Source organism: Drosophila ananassae, chromosome XL (assembly GCF_017639315.1).
Source record: "Drosophila ananassae strain 14024-0371.13 chromosome XL, ASM1763931v2, whole genome shotgun sequence".
NCBI lineage: Eukaryota > Metazoa > Arthropoda > Insecta > Diptera > Drosophilidae > Drosophila > Drosophila ananassae.
Window position 1 is genome coordinate 15,376,884 of NC_057931.1, and position 17,211 is coordinate 15,394,094.

The 17,211-nt window shown below is 40.4% G+C and overlaps 1 protein-coding gene across 7 annotated transcripts in view; it reads right to left on the reverse strand.

Annotated features, from left to right (window-relative positions):
• LOC6502898 (ras GTPase-activating protein 1) overlaps window positions 1-17,211 on the reverse strand; it is a 135,639-nt gene that overhangs the window by 19,166 nt on the left and 99,262 nt on the right. For 6 of the 7 annotated variants that reach the window (XM_044716932.1, XM_014905759.2, XM_044716933.1 and 3 more), the window contains 2 exons: window positions 8,629-9,535; window positions 8,420-8,570 (listed from right to left, as the gene is read on the reverse strand). The exons of the other annotated variant lie outside the window; for it this stretch is intronic. In XM_044716932.1, coding sequence (XP_044572867.1) covers window positions 8,420-8,570; window positions 8,629-9,535 — 1,058 coding nt within the window. The remainder of the gene's footprint in view (window positions 1-8,419; window positions 8,571-8,628; window positions 9,536-17,211) is intronic. 7 annotated transcript variants of the gene reach the window in all.

The window sequence follows — 17,211 nt, forward strand, 5'->3', positions numbered from 1 at the left end:
TTGGGCAAAGTCATCCAAATTTCATAAGGATTAGGCTTATGAATATATGACAGCTTAAAGCTGTCATATAACTGAACGATCGGATATGGTTTAACTTTGTTCTTTTCGAAGCTAGAATGATGAAACTTTCTACGGATTCCATTTTGGACAATCTAATCCGATCTGCCAAATTTCATTATTGTCGGCCGATCTGGCCGTGAAACCAGGAACGTCGACGCAAACTAAGATTATGATGCCCCTTGCATGAAATGAAACATTTTTGTATGGCTCTCTAACGTACCATACATAGAATAAAGTACCAAAGAAGGGGATGACAAAAATGTTATCGGCTCTTAAAACTTTAGCCGGTTTAAGGCTTTGCAACCTAAAATCACGCACCGCCTGGCAGGCTCATTCTTAAATCCCTCGGAAATGCCACCGGTGACACTTTCTACTTGCTCCTCGGCTTAAGTTTTTTTGATAGCTTGATAGCTTTTTACGATAACTTATTTGATACTGATATTCCCTGAAATCAAGTTGTCTTTATTAGTTAGGCACATGCATTCGCTGGTGGATAAGCATGTTGATTGAGCAACTTTAGTTCTTACGTCAAACTGATCCCATAAGAATGAAGCCAAGGTCTTTTCGAAAAATTCGCCACAACGACGTCACAAGGATGTCCAACGCTTAAGAACGACGTGTGAGAAACTGATTTAAAGATTTTTTAAATGATGCGCTATCGGGAGCAATATTTCCGTAGTTGCGAAAGCACTTCCTTATATCGGGAAAATAAGGGACTGTGCCTTTGGATTCAAATTGTTCCACTAGACGTTCAATTGTTGATCTGACTGAAAGATTATTTGGACCATAAATCGATCGTTGCGCTCTTATGACTCCATATTTCGCTCATTTTTATAATTGCGACACATTGTTGGATTTTATATGTATCCATTATAAAATACCTCGTTGAAGAGAAATATCAAAAGTGCAAAAAATGTGACATGGTTTACCGATTCTATCGGTCTACTTTTGTGTCTACGTTTAGATTCGAAGAGTAAAAAAAAACAGCAGTTAGTACCCCTCAAAAATGAGGAAGAAGTTGATTGGAAAATTAAGGAACTTTTGTAAATATTATAAAGCCTAATTGGAAAAAATAATACCGTATGATTGTCGACATTAAACTCCTCAATCTGGTGACTAATTGTCTTAAAGTCTACCATGGTCATCCACGGGAGCGTCAAACATTTCTCCATTTTTTATTTAGTATCGGGATTTCACCAGATACACTTGAAAATGGTAATGGGATTCTTGGCGAACGTTATTCGGTCGTATCAGTCCCTCTTTATCATATCTGGAAGAAAATCACATCACACCGTGCCAAGGGATTTGCGGGACGCATATTTAGTGGAACGCTTTGCTTTTCAACACAATTACACAGAAATTGTACTGTCAACACGAAAGCACCTTTTTTCCAAGGGGTCATGGGAAATGAAGTCTCAATGGCTGACTGTTTAATATTTAAATAATATTTAGTTTAATATTCCCAAAATTTCCCAAATTCTTATTAAAATATGTATATTTAAGAAACTTAAAAGTTTCAATAAAATTTTTCATTCTTTATATAAAAAAAAATTGTTGAAAATAGTCAATTTTTTTGCCGCGCAAACCCACCTAACCCCTTAAGAAAAGATAAAGCCAATAAACTCTCTGAACATCGACAAGATTCCTTCCAACATTCCTAAAGTCCAATCTTTATGGTGTGAAGACAGACAAGCGGTGTGTATTAAAATATAGTATATATATATTCTTGATCAAGATCAAATTCTGAATAGATATAAGCATGCCCGTCTGCGTGTTTTTACGCGCACTCGTCTGTCTTTTTCAAAGCTGAACAGTGTTCGAAAACATTTTTCTTAAGGGGAGGCAAGATGGTTTGAGACTTAAAAAAAAAAATTGTTTCTCAAAAATTTCTCAAACATTCTTATTTCCCAAAACTTTTTTTACCCATTTTTTCAGGCAATAATGGGTTGAATTGTATGTAAAAATGGTACCTCGGAATGGTACAACTGCTCTAAAAATTCGAATATTTTTCAATATTGCTTCGTTCATCCGCACAAGAAGAATAAATCAATTAAATTTTTTTTTTTAAGATAACACTGAGAGGCCAGATTTTACGCACCGCAAGATAACAATTTTATGAAGCGACTGCAACCTACTGCCCGTCACGGAATAAATAATAATTATTTCTTAGCAATTTCTAGATACTCTCCAAATATAGCCATTTATCGTGTACAAAAATTTAATAATTATATTCTTTCATGAAAAAAAAAGAAAAAAAAATCTCAAAAATCTGTTTTTTTTCAGCCTTGGAAACCATTCTGCATCTTATAGAAAGACACATAGATTGATATAATACATGATTACGACTAGTGTTATTAATGTTATTAAGAAGCTCTGGATCCTGAGTAAACTTAATTCGGGAGCGGTAAAAATAATTCATAAAACATTCCGCGTTAAGCGCGATGAATTTTAACTGCAGACAGTTTTCTTGTTTTTATAAAAATATATTTTTTTTACTTTGAGAGGCGCCTTGTAACGGGATTGCAAAGGGACCCCTTGGTAGGGTTAAAGATGGTGAGTTTTCCAATTTTACTATGTGAGTTTTGCAAGAGTAGTCACGGAGAGATTGTTAATTGATTAGTTAATTTAGATATAAAATTGTAATATTAGGTTGTCAAAAAAGTCTTGCGGTATTTTTTTTGAATTTTCAATTGTTCATAAAATTGGTTACAATAATGCGATTCAAGTAAAATATGCGCCGTTTTGTTCGACGCATTCCCAACGAGATGCCAACTTCACAATGCCCCTCTCATAAAAGCTCGCTTCCCTATTGGCAAAAAACTCGGAGAGCCAATTTTCACAGGACTCTCTTGTGGCCAACTTCAGACTTCCAAGCGCGTTCGCCATGGACAGAAACAGGTGGTAATCACTTGGCGCAAGATCCGGACTATACGGTGGATGCAAAAGAACCTCCCATCCGAGCTCCCAGAGCTTCTGGCGCGTCACTAAAGATGTGTGTGCTCTGGCGTTGTCCTGGTGGAAGACAATTCGGCCTCTGTTGCTCAAAGATGGCCTCTTCTGCATGAGTGCTGTCTTCAAGCGGTCCAGTTGTTGGCAGTACTGGTTCGAATTGAGCGTTTGGTCATAGGGGGGCAGCTCATAGTGGATTATTCCCTGCCAATCCCACCAAACACATAGAAGAACCTTCCTGGCCGTCAATACAGGCTTGCCCACCGTCTGGGCCGCTTTTCGACCACAACCGTTTACGCCTTACGTTATCGTAAGTGACTCACTTTTCATCGTCAGTCACCTCTTTAAAAAGCGGGTCGATTTTGTTGCGATTTAGAAGCGATTCGCATGCTTCGATACGGTCAAAAATGTTTTTTTGCGTCAATTCGTGTGGTACCCATACATCGAGCTTCTTAGTGACTCCAAGCTTCTTCAAATGGTTTATAACGGTTTGATGACTCATGCCTAGCTCTTGACCGATGCTACGGCTGCTACTATGCCGGTCTCTTTCGACCAATTCAGCGATTTTATCGCAATTTTCGACGGCAGACCTTCCGGAGCGTGGCGCATTCTCGACCACCTCTACATCAGAACGAAAACGTTGAAACCATCGTTATGCGTGGAAATGGAAACAGTATCAGGTCCATAAACTGCACAAATTTTATTGGCTGCTTGAGATGCATTTTTGCCTTTATCGTAGTAGTTCTGTAAAATATGCCGTATTTTCTCTTTATTTTGCTCCATGATTGCGACGCTATAACTCACGAACGACTTAAAAGAAAAGACAATCAATCAAACACGTGTTAGCGCGTGAAATGAGCTTTCCAAAAAGGTATAGTATGACCTGATGCGACGAATAAAACAAGAACTACGCGCTTTTAGCGCCAACTAGCGAAAATACCGCAAGACTTTTTTGACAACCTAATATATATAAGGTTGTCAAATATCTCCCTTCCGCTTTTTTGCTCTTTATTCAATGCTTTATAAAAAGTGTTACAGTGATCGGATTTAGTTCAAATATGCGCCGTTTTGTTCGATAATCTGTTTCCATCTAGACGGCAACTTCATAATACCTCCCTCGTAGAAGCCCCCCTCCTTATTTGCGAAGAACTCGGACAGCCACTTTTCACAAGCCTCTTTTGAGTTCAACTTTACACCACCAAGGGCGTTCGCCATGGACAGGAACAGGTGGTAATCACTTGGCGCTATGTCCGGGCTATATGGTGGATGCGATAAAACCTCCCATCCGAGCTCCCGTAGCTTCTGACGAGTCATCAACGAAGTGTGTGGTCTGGCGTTGTCCTGGTGGAACACTCCACCCTTCCTGTTGGCCAATTCTGGACGCTTCTGGTCGATCGCCTGCTTCAAGCGGTCCAGTTGTTCGCAGTAGATGGTAGAATTAAGCGTCTGGCCATATGGGAGCAGCTCATAGTGGATGATTCCCTTCCAATCCCACCAAACACACAGCAAAACCTTCCTGGCCGTCAATCCCGGCTTGGCCACTGTTTGGGACGATTCACCGGCCTTCGACTACGACCGTTTTCGCTTGATATTGTCGTATGTGACCCATTTTTCGTCGCCAAGAATGCCGTTTTTTCCGCTTCAAGAATGGGTCGAGTTCGTTCCGTTTCAGCAGCATATCGCAGGCGTTGATTCGGTCCAGAAGGTTTTTTTGCGTCAAATCATGCGGCACCCAAACATCAAGCTTTTTTTTGTATCCAGCCTTCTGCAGATGGTTTAAAATGGTTTGGTGACTAACTCCCATCTCCTGGGCGATGTCACGAGATGCCAAATGCCGGTCTAACTCGATGTATTCCATGATTTGATCGGTATTTGTCGTCACAAAAAGGCGGAAGGGAGATATTTGACAACCTTATATATAGTAATATTTATGTACTTTGTAAAACCCGACATGTGTGTGAAATGTGTACACTCTACATTTCCATTCGCAACATTTTTTAAAACAACTAATTCATCTACATAAATTTCGGATCATCCTTACGCTGATTCAATTCATCCTTATCCGAAATCAACATTGCCCACTGCTGCAATAATGGAGGAAAACTCGGCGGGAAATGACTCAGATGCAGTGATGCAACACATGTGTATGAAACACTTTCACACAGCCCCAAATATGCTGGCCTGGGACGATGAATCAGCTTATTGCTCGATTTTAAAGAGCACACAATTTGGTATTCCATTTCGGTAAATAAATTTTCCAATACAAATCAAACTTCGACCACTGTATCGAAACGGTTAAAAAAATGTGAGAAAAGAGAGTTAGTAAAGGGGAGAAAGTGAGATAGTTACAGAAGAGCACAAATGTTATAAGATAAGTTCGAATAGATAATTGCAGAAAATTGAATGCATTTGACAGAAATATACTTGGGTTGCAAAATTTTACTAAATTCCTACAATTCTCACTCAAATATGGCACTGCACAACGCGAGGTTATAAATTTATTAATTGGGCGGGAAGAGGAGGACATTCAGTCGGGGTACACCCCAAGAGAGAGCGACGTGAAAATGGCTCTGCGAGGTTTTGATATGGAGGAGGATGCATTCCAAAGCACCGATGCGGAGACGGATTACTGTAATGTAGTGCAGAGTATAAAGAATGTCTCCCACAATTCTACAGATTAACCTCCAGCATAGTATGACGGGTTTCACCGCCCTTCTACTCCACCTCGCGGAGAATTGAGCAGATGTAGGCTTTTTCAGGAACCCTGGATGAAACGATCTCGCAAATAAGACCTTTGCCTTAGATTTGCCTTATTTATAAATAAGACCTTAACTTCTTTCTCCCCAATTTTAGTAAATTAATCTATGTAGCCCCAGGGGGCCACTAAATATAATCTCGGCGTATATGGGGTATGATCCGGAGGTACCCCTCCCCACACCACCACCATTCATACCAAGGTATTCGTTATTTCAGTTCAGATTTTTTTTTTTTAATTTTTAAAGGTACTGAAAAGTGATCGCGAAAAAATGATGGCACTAATTTTTACCCTTATAATTGGTGTCAAGATTAAATATCTAGTAAATTCACATTAGCCCGAAATCATGAATCGATTGATAATTTTGAGCGCAAAAAATAAAAATCACAAATAATAATTATTATACCCTTGCAGAGGGTATTATAATTTTGGTCAAAAGTGTGCAACGCAGTGAAGGAGACATCTCCGACCCTATAAAGTATATATATTCTTGATCAGGATCACCTCCTGAGTCGATATGAGCATGTCCGTCTGTCCGTCTGTCTGTCTGTCGGTTTCTACGCAAACTAGTCTCTCAGTTTTAGAGCTATCGAGTTGAAACTTTGCACACATCCTTCTTTTCCTTGCAGGTAGTACATAAGTCGGAACGGCCGGGGTCGGTCGACTTTATCCTATAGCTGCCATATAACTGATTGATCGGAAATGCCATAACTTCGTTGTTTTTTAAGATAGGTTGGGACTTTCCACACATGTTATATTTGACCAACATATCTTATGTAAAAAATTTCATAAGGATCGGCCGACTATATCCTATAGCTGTCATACAACGATCGGAATTGGCATAACTTTGGTGTTTTTTAAGTTAGAAAGATGGGACAGATTGGTACAGATTCTATTTTGGACAAAATAATCTGATTTGCCAAATTTTATAAGGATCGGCCGACTATATACGATCTTCTATATATCTAATAATATAAGTTGCGTGGCGCCACCTAGCGGACTGCGATTGAACTGCAAGGGTATATCAACTTCGGCTCCGCCCGAAGTTAGCTTTTCTTTCTTGTTTTTTATTTTTATTTAGTGATTTTTAAAATAACAATACTAATGATTACGGTCCTTGGTTATTACATATTAAAATATCATTTGACACGTAGCTTTAGTTTAGATTTTTTAAATTCAGGAAATGAAATAAGTGATTAATTTTCAGAAACTTTCAGACAGCAAACAGAACCAAATCCGTGGAAAGCTTGCTGGCAACTAAGACAAAGGGCTACGCCTTCGGGCGTAGCCGAAGTTAATATACCCTTGCAGGAAGATAGCAGTCTGCTACTAGCAGCCTTTATTATTATATATATATCGGATCGTATATAGTTGGCCGATCTTTATGGGAATTTCACCATCAAATCCATTTTCTAATAAAAATGTTGGAAATAGCCCCAAGCATCTTTAAAAATATCAAGGTTGTGCTATTTCCTATCGCTAAGTTACATGGCAGCTATAAGATATAGTCGGCCGATCCCTATGAAATTTGCCAAATCGGATTACTTTGCCCAAAATGGAATCTGTACCATGTCCCATCTTTGTAATTTTGAAAACCAAAGTTATGCCAATTCCAATCGTTCTATGATAGCTATAGGATATAGTCGGCCGATCCTTAATAAAATATATGAGATTTTTTGTCTGAATATAAAATGTGTGGAAAGTTTCAACCCTTTAACTTAAAAAACACAATAGTTATGGCATTTCCAATCAATCAGTTATATGGTAGCTATAAGATATAGTCGACCGATCCCGGGCGTTCAGAATTATTTACTATCTGCAAGGAAAAGAAGGATATGTGCAAAGTTTCAACTCGATGGCTCTAAAATGGAGAGACTGGTTTGCGTGGAAACCCACAGACAGGCGGACATGCTTATATATATATATTAGGGTGGGTCGATTGAAAAATCGCTTAGGTACATATGATTTTTGGATTCTAGGGATCAAAATAAGAATCTTTGCTCAAGAGACCATACCTCTAAAATGAATTCTGATGTCCCTTGTTTTAACGTGTAGGAAAAATCCTGGTTTGACCCATTTAGAGTGCCCCAATCGAGTCCAAATGGGTGACGAAAAGGAGGAGAGGCGGTGGGCGGAGCAACAGGTTTTGAGCATAGCATTTTCATAGCATACTTTTTAGGTGCTGTGATTTTGTGATATTTTTGTAAGGGAGAATCCCTAGGGCGATCCCAGGGGGGTACCACTAGCATGGGTGGGTCGACCCTCCAAAGTTAGTGGGTCATTCATACATTTGGACTCGATTGGGGCACTCTAAATGGGTCAAAACAGGATTTTTTGGAATTTGACCTTTTGGGTACCTACACGTTAAAACGAGGGACATCAGAATTCATTTTAGAGGTATGGTCTCTTGAGCAAAGTTTCTTATTTTGATCCCTAGAATCCAAAAATCATATGTGCCTAGGCGATTTTTTTGACCCCCTACAAATCGAACCGCCCTAACATATATGTATATATAACTTTATGGGGTAGAAGATATCTCATTTACAGCGTTGCACACTTTTGACCAATATTATAATAATCTTTGCAAGGGTATAAAAATATGTAAGTAATTTATAAATTGATATTAACTATTATAATTATTATTATATAATTTACCGGTATCTTGTAAATTAAGGCTTAAACTTTGGTCCATATATATTCCAAGCGATGGATTAGGATCTGTTACCAACGATAGCTGATCTAAGAAAACAATCATACGCTCTTTATTTTTAAGTATGAAAGGATTTACAACCTCCATATATTGTTCCTGTAATATACAAAAATTTCATTAATAAAGGAGGAATATTTTGTCTATGCGTACTTGCCTTTCCTCCAAATTCTATTAAATTAGCTAAATTTTGTAGACACTTTGCAACCATAATTAATGAACGGGTGGCAGCCATAGGTGGATTTTCACCAACTAAACCAAACTGTCGCGGATTTAGCAATGCTGGACACAATAGACGCAAAAAAATAAATCCAGATACAACACGGGTACGGACCAAACGTTCTGTTGGCCATTTAGCCATTACAGCTTTCTGAAGGCAGTTACAAATATAGCGCACATTTCGCGGGCAAGCATCTGGTGAAGTAAATATTGACTGCGTTACAAGATCAAGAATTTGCAAAAGAAATTCCGCATTTGTGCAAGCGTCATCGTTTACATCCATCTTTGTAGGATTAAGTTCGGCTGACTGCTTACTGTCTAAAATTCGCTGCACCGTTTCGCTTACGGCAGATTGTAAAAATCCAACGCATTCTGCTCGCATATACAGATCCATTAATGTGGTAGCCAAAGATGCCCCACGAAATAGCGTTGTAGTTTCATTTTCACGTGATACCTCTGCTTGACACAACGTCCGAATAAGCTCGGTTTCTCGTTTTTCGTGACGGAAAACTCGCAATAATGCCGTCGCTAGTGGTACACGATCATTGTGACATAACTCAGCTAAGGCTTTTACTGCATAAAGCTCTGATTCCAGAAGCAGTTGCTGAAGTGGGCTGTACTCTTCGCAAGGCATTATAAGATCGTCGAGGTATCGTAATCTTAAACGTAAGGATCCCCACTCACCCATTGGCGTCATTCCAGTGAGTTGATACCAGCCCTCAGTCTCCTGACCATTCTTAAGACTGGCTAAGTCGATTGTTAGCTCAGCCACCTCTGAATCTTTTCCACGCTTTCCTCGTGATATAAGAGTTATAGTTAGGGATACGACATCAGGGGGAACATCGCTATAAAAATAAATAAGTTGATTAAGCTTATAAAACTAAGTTCTAAAACAAACTTATGAAATAATGTTTATTGTTTGATAAAACAAGAAAGGAAAGCTAACTTCGGGCGGAGCCGAAGTTTATATACCCTTGCAGTTCAGTCGCAGTCCGCTAGGTGGCGCCACGCATCTTATATTATTAGATATGTAGCGGATCGTATATAGTCGGCCGATCCTTGTGAAATTTGGCATATCGAATTATTTTTCCCTAAATAGAATCTGTACCAAATCCCATCTTTCTAACTTAAAAAACACCAAAGTTATGCCAATTTCGATCGTTCTATGACAGCTATAGGATATAGTCGGCCGATCCTTATGAAATTTTGTACACAAGATATTTTGGTCAAATATAACATGTGTGGAGGGTCCCAACCCTCTAACTTAAAAAACACCAAAGTTATGGCATTTCCGATCAATCAGTTATATGGCAGCTATAGAATATAGTCGACCGATCCCGGCCGTTCCGACTTATATACTGCCTGCAAAGGAAAGAAGGGTGTGTGCAAAGTTTCGATAGCTTTAAAACTGAGAGACTAGTTTGCGTAGAAACGGACAGACGGACAGACGGACATGCTCATATCGACTCAGGAGGTGATCCTGATCAAGAATATATATACTTTATAGGGTCGGAGATGTCTCCTTCACTGCGTTGCACACTTTTGACCAAAATTATAATACCCTCTGCAAGGGTATAAAAACAAGAAAGGAAAGCTAACTTCGGGCAGAGCCGAAGTTTATATACCCTTGCAGTTGAGTCGCAGTCCGCTAGGTGGCGCCACGCATCTTATATTATTAGATATATAGCGGATAGCATATAGTCGGCCGATCCTTATGAAATTTGGCAAATCAGATTACAACCATAGTCAAAATTATTTTCACAACACACAATTATTTGCACATCCCGACTTCTTTTAGTTGTTATTATACCCTTGCAGAGGGTATTATAATTTTGGTCAAAAGTGTGCAACGCAGTGAAGGAGACATCTCCGACCCTATAAAGTATATATATTCTTGATCAGGATCACCTCCTGAGTCGATATAAGCATGTCCGTCTGTCCGTCTGTCCGTCGGTCCGTCTGTCCGTCTGTCTGTTTCTACGCAAACTAGTCTCTCAGTTTTAAAGCTATCGAGTTGAAACTTTGCACACACCCTTCTTTCCTTTGCAGGCAGTATATAAGTCGGAACGGCCGGGATCGGTCGACTATATCCTATAGCTGCCATATAACTGATTGATCGGAAATGCCATAACTTTGGTGTTTTTTAAGTTGGAGGGTTGAGACTTTCCACACATGTTATATTTGACCGAAATATCTTGTGTACAAAATTTCATAAGGATCGGCCGACTATATCCTATAGCTGTCATAGAACGATCGAAATTGGCATAACTTTGTTGTTTTTTAAGTTAGAAAGATGGGATTTGGTACAGATTCTATTTTGGGAAAAACAATCTGATTTGTCGAATTTCATAAGGATCGGCCAACTATATCCTATAGCTGTCATATAACTGATTGATCGGAAATGCTATAACTTCGTTGTTTTTCAAGTTAAAAGGATGGGAGTTTCAATGGCAAAATAATTCGATATGCCAAATATCATAAGGATCGGCCGACTATATACGATCCGCTATATATCTAATAATATAAGATGCGTGGCGCCACCTAGCGGACTGCAACTCAACTGCAAGGGTATATAAACTTCGGCTCCGCCCGAAGTTAGCTTTCCTTTCTTGTTCTTGTTGTTGTTGAACAATTTCCTTGAAATAAATGTTATCGCGTAGCTTGATCCTTGCTGAAGGGACACAAAAAGAAATGGGAAAGAAAGAGGTTCATAGGACAAATCTAAAGCAAATGAAAAAAAGCTTATCAGTTGTCAGAAGTATTTGCACACGTTTTCGGTGCGTCAAAATTATTTTCACAAAACTTATTTTGATTTAGTTCAGTTTAATATCTAATTTTAACAAAAGATTTTCTTAATTTTATCAAAATACATTATTAATATTTAGTTACACCACTTTTGGCACCCATGACAGCTTGTAGTCTTTTAGATATTGACCTTATAAAAGTTTGGGCCAATTCAAGGGTCAATTTGGACCAAATTTCGTCAATTTCAGCGATACCTCCGTCACGTTTTCTATTTTCATCAATGATTCTTTGATTTTTTATAAAAGCCCAAATGTTTTCGATGATATTTAGGTGTGGGCTTTGTGGGGGCCAAGGAAGAACCGCCTGATTAAGGTCGTTCAAAAATTTGGTCGGTATCCTACCCTTGTGGCATGGAGCATTATCCTGCTGAAGAATCCATTCATGAGTAGGAAAAAGTCTATTTCCTGATATAAAAGCATGGTTATTAAGGATTCGAACGTATTCGATCTGGTTTAAAGTTCCTTCTATCGGTACGAGGTATCCGAATTCCTAATAGGAAAGGCATCCCCAGAACATGACTGTGCCACCACCAAACCTATTGATTGGCTGGGCTGCCAAATGCTTTTGGTTTTTCTTCAAATGCATAAAATGATGGTTGTAGGACCCCTGGTACTGAAATGCAGCCTCATCCGTCCATAAAACATTAAACCAATAGTCAAGAGGCTTCTTAATATACTCCAACGCAAATTGAAGGCGTTTCGTTCGGTTGGTTGGTGTGATGTCAATCACTTTGCGGACAATATATGTATTGAAATCAGCTTCTTTTAGCCTGCGACGAATTGTAGAATCACTTATTTGTTTACCAATTATATTTTTTGATTCTTAGGCAATTTTTACTGGACTTGCACTTGGATTGCTCGCTACAACTCCTAGTAAGTGCCTGCATTGTCTTCGGTCCAACACATGGTGTGATGTCAATCACTTTGCGGACAATATATGTATTGAAATCAGCTTCTTTTAGCCTGCGACGAATTGTAGAATCACTTATTTGTTTACCAATTATATTTTTTGATTCTTAGGCAATTTTTACTGGACTTGCACTTGGATTGCTCGCTACAACTCCTAGTAAGTGCCTGCATTGTCTTCGGTCCAACACAGGTTTTCGGCCTGATCTTTTCTTATTTTTTAAAGTGTCAGCTGTATCGATCTTTTTTACTAAGTAGTAGACATTTCTGCGTGAAATTTTATACAATTTAGCGATTTCAGCTGCTGAAATACCGGTTTTAAACTTAGTAACAATTTCAGCCCGGAGCTCAAGGGTTAACTCCCTTGTTTTAGGCATTTTGTTTAGACAAATGTAAAAGATAAATCACTATTTCAATTGAATTTTCACCAAATTGAATTTATAAGAGCAAAGGAATTGCCACTTGTCGCTGAAAACCAAAAACTAATGACGAAATTGCATTGTGAAAATAATTTTGACGCACCGAAAACGTGTGCAAATACTTCTGACAACTGATAAGCTTTTTGTCTTTTGCTTTTAGCTTTGTCCTATGAACCTCTTTCTTTCCTATTTCTTTTTGTGTCCCTTCAGCAAGGATCAAGCTACGCGATAACGTTTGTTTCAGTACAATCGTTCAACATCAACGAGAATAACAACTAAAAGAAGTTGGGATGTGCAATTAATTGTGTGTTGTGAAAATAATTTTGACTATGGTTGTATTTTGTCCAAAATAAAATCTGTACCCAGTCCCATCTTTCTAACTTAAAAAACACCAAAGTTATGCCAATTTCGATCGTTCTATGACAGCTATAGGATATAATCGGCCGATCCTTATGAAATTTGGTACACCAGATATTTTTGTCAAATATAACATGTGTGGAAAGTCTCAACTCTCTAACTTAAAAAACACCAAGTTATGGCATTTCCAAACAATCAGTTATATGGCAGCTATAGGATATAGTTGTTCGATCCCGGCCGTTCCGACTTATACACAACCTGCAAGGAAAAGAAGGATGTGTGCAAAGTCGATAGCTCTAAAATTAAGAGACTAGTTTGCGTAGAAACAGACAGACGGACAGACAGTCAGACGGACAGACAGACAGACGGACATGCTTATATCGACTCAGGAGGTGATCCTGATTAAGAATATATATACTTTATAGGGTCGGAGATGTCTCCTTCACTGCGTTCCACACTTTTGACCAAAATTATAATACCCTCTGCAAGGGTATAAAAACAAAAATAGAAAGCTAACTTTGGGCGTAGCCGAAATTGATATACCCTTGCAGTTAGAGGCTTATATTATTATATATATATTGGATCGTATATAGTTGGCTTTAAAAATAGCAAGGTTGTGCTATTTCCTATTGCTCAGTTACATGGCAGTATAGGATATAGTCGGCCGATCCCTTTGAAATTTAGCAAATCGGATTACTTCGCCCAAAATTGAATCTGAAACATGTCCCATCTTTCTAATTTTAAAAACACCAAAGTTAAGCCCATTCCGATCGTTCAGTTACATGTCAGCGATTTATATACTGCCTGAAAAAAAAAGGATATATGCAAAGTCTCAAGTTGATAGCTTTACAACTGAGAGACTATTTTGCATAGAAGCAGACAAACAGACAGACGGATATGCTTATTAGACTCAGGAGGATGGCTTAACGACGGACGTGTCCGGTAAATCGGTGTCTTAGACGATTGGAATTTGTGTTTAGGCGCAGTCCGCCGGATGTCTGTTTCGACTGCTGCAGGATCCATGCATTGGTAGCGAGAGAGATGTGCTCCCGGATGGAATAAGGATGTACACCGATCAGAGAAACAAGGCAGCCATCTTCGTGGATCACCAGGATGTCATCTGCATGCCGATGGAACCCCTCACTACCATTGCCCTCACCACATTGCAACCATTTCAAAGTGGCACAGTCGCTTCTAGAGCAGGCGGCAAGAAATGGGGAGGAAACACAGGTCTTCGTCATCTCGGAATCGCATAGGAAATGGATGGCTGCCAAGTAGATGCAAGGGTGCAGATCTGTGAAGACGGTCCCCCTGATTTATAGAACTTAAAGTGAAGGCTTCGTCCGAGAAAAAATTAACAACGAGATTTCGCCATTCCAAAGAATGCTAAGGAGCTTGGTTACGGACGCAAGAAACAAATCGCTGATGGTCATTGGAGGAGACTGCAATGCTTGGTTCTTGGAGTGGGGAAACCAAAAGGAGCACCATACAGCACACATATAAAGAAAATGCTACTGGGAGTCAGTGATTCTTTTTTTTTCAGCGTCCAACAAGCCATACACTTCACCCTAGGAGGGTCAATAGCAAAATGGAATTTCATGACACCCAGCATCGTTCTATGGTTTGTTAATGATAGTTAATTAATAAAAGTCTACTATGATAAAAAGGGGGTGAAGATTTGCATCCCAATTAAGGGCGAAAGCCAGAAAGTTTTTTGTACAGATTCTATGTGATTTCGGTGCACCCGGTATTGAAGACTCGAGACACTCGATCCAAACTCAAGAATCGGACGGACCAATGATGTATATAAAGTTTTTGTTATGTACGGGTCATTAAATTGTTTTGATCATCTTCAAAGGGGGGGGAATCATCGAAGGGGGGGAGCGCGGGGGTATCTGGACAAATTCCGGTGGCCTGCATAATAATAATATAAACCCAAACGGGGCAAAGGGGGGGCAAAAAAGAGATTCCGCAAATAGAAATGCGACGGGAATTGGAGAAAGTTAACGGCAAGCACAGAGGAACAAAATATTAACGGCAGGAAGTTAAAGTTGCAAGGATAAACGGGCGCCTCAGGCGCTATATCAGAGGGCCACTGGAGCAAATCGAGGCCGAGTCGTCTAGGGAAGCTGGAAGAGTTGAGTGAAGGTAAGTCTAACATTCAAGCGAGAAAGTTTCTTTGAAGGAATTAGGAGTATAGGCTGAAGGACCCCCTGTGGGTAAGTCCGGCGGCTGTACGCGAATCGTCGAACAAAAAGAAGTCAAGGAGCAAGTGGGACCTGAAGCCCAAGGGTAAATAGAGTCAGGTTGGTTTATTCCCGGACACGACAGGTATCCTGGTGTCATTGCGATAGCGACGGTTCGGCCTGGCGTACGCCTTGTCGACTCCTGACCGTTACGACCAGGTGTGATCCTGTAAAGCGAGGGGTGGCCAGCTCCGGAACTCAAGCCCAACAGTGAAACCAAACAGGGACACCCCGGTCATGTCAAGAGAATCTTGATTAAGGCGTTGGGCCGTACTCACAGCATATCACCTGGAGTTAAAGGAGACGCGACGCCAAAACATCTTGTCTGCCATAGATCTTGCGGAGCGTAGGCACGTAGGGCGCAAGCTTTGAGGGGCGTGTGTATTGGCACCAACCCAGAACGGTGACCGGGGAACAACGGGAGCACGAGCGGTCGATCGGCTGAGCCAAGCAGCCGGTGAGATTCACCGTTTGTAGACAATAATAAAAATTAAGGGGCTATTTGTAAAAAAAAGCTGTGAGCTAGCCGCGGCGACAAGTCCGATGCGAGGTCCAAATCAAGAGGCATCGACTTCGACGTCGAGATAGACGTTCAAGATCCAAACTTGGAGGAGCTGACTGAAGAGGGGCGCCCTGTAGGAATGTCAGATGTGGAGGAGGACATTCTGGAGGGGTATACTTTGGACCTGGGATCGGTCGGAATGGAGGAGGACTCGCTGCTGGGCTCCGACACCGAGGCGGAAGTTACTGTGGTGGAGAATCTAAAGTATCTTCCTGGCACTCCTGCAGATCAATCTCCACCACTGATGTGGCCCTCATCCAAGAGCCCTAGATCCACGAAGACAGGTTTCTTGGTTTGGGGGCGTCAGAGTTCAAGCTTGCACAGGTAAAAAAGCGAGCTTGAATTCTCGCAAAAAATATCTTCTTGGTACCAAATTTCAACAACGAAGACCAAGTAGCCGCATAGAAGGCCCAGATGGTCCTCTAGAATATGCCCAGCGTATATGGGCCACGACCAGGATAGACCTCCCCCCCACACGCTGCCCCCAAAGGATGCGACGCCAACGCCACTGGGGAAGCACTGGCACAAATGAGAGAGGTCAATTTTCGATTTTATCCTCAGCTCTAAGCTCTTAATTAGAGTTATGAGGGACTTAACGCCATGGTAGAAACCCTTACAGTTGCATGTACCCAGGCGTACCATAAGGCCTGTCCTATAAAGAAAATGGGTAGCAACAGATCGAAAGAGCAACCTTGGTGGACCCCGGTGCTAGCACCCTTCAGAAGAATGCGCGTAGGGTGCTTCAACCATGGTACCAATACGGACGAGACATGGGAGACATATAAAGTTGAACTCAGGCGGTATAAAAAGGAAGTACGAAAGCAAAAAGAGCTGCCTGGAGTCAAGCCAAGGATACCAGGGCTCACTCGAATACCTCCTTAGCAATAGGAATCTTAAATGGGCGATAAATAGTTTTAAACCTTTCAAATCTCCGGGCGCGGACGACATTTTTCCGGTTCAACTATCAATAGCCGGGGATAACCGAATAATATCATGCTTATAGAAAAGGCCAATCCATAGACACGGCCCTACACGAGATAACCAATATCGCCCAAAAAGTAACTCAATAACAAAGAATATGCACTAATTGCCGTTTTAGACATTAAAAGTGCCTTTAACAACACTACCATGCTCAATCCTCGATGCACTCTTAGAGATAGACGATAGACAGGACTTGGAATAGACGATCGATCTGTTCATCAACAAATTCTGGTCAACAGGAGTGTC